This window comes from Limulus polyphemus, unplaced genomic scaffold (assembly GCF_000517525.1).
Source record: "Limulus polyphemus unplaced genomic scaffold, Limulus_polyphemus-2.1.2 Scaffold5660, whole genome shotgun sequence".
Lineage (NCBI taxonomy): Eukaryota > Metazoa > Arthropoda > Merostomata > Xiphosura > Limulidae > Limulus > Limulus polyphemus.
In genome coordinates, this window is record NW_013671270.1 from 14,900 (window position 1) to 16,399 (window position 1,500).

General features: G+C 27.1%; 1 protein-coding gene across 4 annotated transcripts in view; it reads right to left on the reverse strand.

The window, feature by feature from the left end:
* The window catches only part of LOC106472843 (UDP-glucose 6-dehydrogenase-like), a 56,521-nt gene that overhangs the window by 6,457 nt on the left and 48,564 nt on the right, over positions 1-1,500 (reverse strand). For all 4 annotated transcript variants that reach the window (XR_002613543.1, XM_013933510.2, XM_022401388.1 and 1 more), the window contains one exon: positions 1,092-1,132. Coding sequence is in view for 3 of the 4 variants with exons in the window: in XM_013933510.2 (XP_013788964.1) it covers positions 1,092-1,132 (41 nt within the window). In the remaining variant the exon portion in view is untranslated. The remainder of the gene's footprint in view (positions 1-1,091; positions 1,133-1,500) is intronic.

Genomic DNA, 1,500 nt, shown 5'->3' on the forward strand with positions numbered 1-1,500 from the left:
ATCATCAGGTACAAGTAATTTACACAGACACGGATATATATATATCTTTGTTCAATCTGTATATATATATCCGTGTCTGTGTAAATTACTTGTACCTGATGATGACAAAACCTTGTCGAAACGTTGTACATTTGCTGTCATGTTAAACTTATATTAAAGTTTTTCTTCATTACCCATTTAAGCCGTCTCCAGCCATTATTAAGAGTATCAGATATACAAAGCCTACCTTTTTCAACAAATGTTCTAGCAATATTTAAATGTATAGGAGCTTAAATCACACTTTTTCAACAAATGTTCTTCTAAACCATACTTTTTAAATAAATTTTCTTCCAAACCCTATGTTTATTCAACAAATCTTTTAGCAATAATTAAATGTACAGGAGTCTACATCACATTTTTTAACAAATGTTCTTCTAAAGCCTACTTTTTTCAACAAATGTTTTAGCAATGTTTGCAAGTAAAGGTATCTAAAGTACACTGTTTCAACTAATGTTCTTCTAAAGCCCACCTTTTTTAAATAGATTTTCTTGTGCTACTACTCTCGTGTTCCAAATAATAGTGTAGGGTGGAAAAATATCAAGAATTTAATAATTGTGCAGAGTGGAAAAACTCAGACCTCAAATTTAATGATTGTACAGGTTGAAATCTTAGTATGAATTGAATTTTGTGTTTTTAGATAACAGTTAACCAAAGTCTTCAAACCTTTTGTTATGCAAAGACAGTTTAATTGTGTGCCATTATTATTCCACTGAACCAGGAATATCACTTTCCCCAAATTTAACTTCAGGTATTGAAATGTTTATAAATTCATTCTTGAAAAAACACATCAATAGAAATCCACCTTTAAAGCTTAAAAGTTTATAACACAGTTTTGTTTAGAGATCTAAATAACCTTGTCCTACATAAACATCATTATCATTTTATCAACTTCCATCTAACAAGTGAAGAATTGACAAGTCAACGTCATAAAGAAAGTTGAGATGATAGCTACAGTTGCTAGTACTTTACTTCCATTAATGGGAAAAATATACAAGGAAATAATAATTGTATTTAATAGAACTCTCTATTTCTAATATAAAAATCATAAAAACCTTTTTCAGGTTCCTCAGTAATATCTGGGCGTGTAAGATCACTAAAGAAAAAACAAAACAAAGATGATATATCAATCTACTCATTCAAAGAATCAAAAATCGTAAAATATGTAACTATTTAATAATAACCACATAGATAGGTGAATTAGAAAAAATTAATAAGTTTAACAGCTCAATATGAATTAGAGATAATTGAACGTCATATATAATTATTCAGTATTTATTACAATATCCTGAATTAGAGACAACAATTGTCATATGTATTTATTGAGCATTATATGTATTTATTAACTAGTACATGTATTTATTAACCATCATATGTATTTATTAACTATTACATGTATTTATTAACTATCATATGTATTTATTAACTATTACATGTATTTATTAACAATTATATGTATTTATT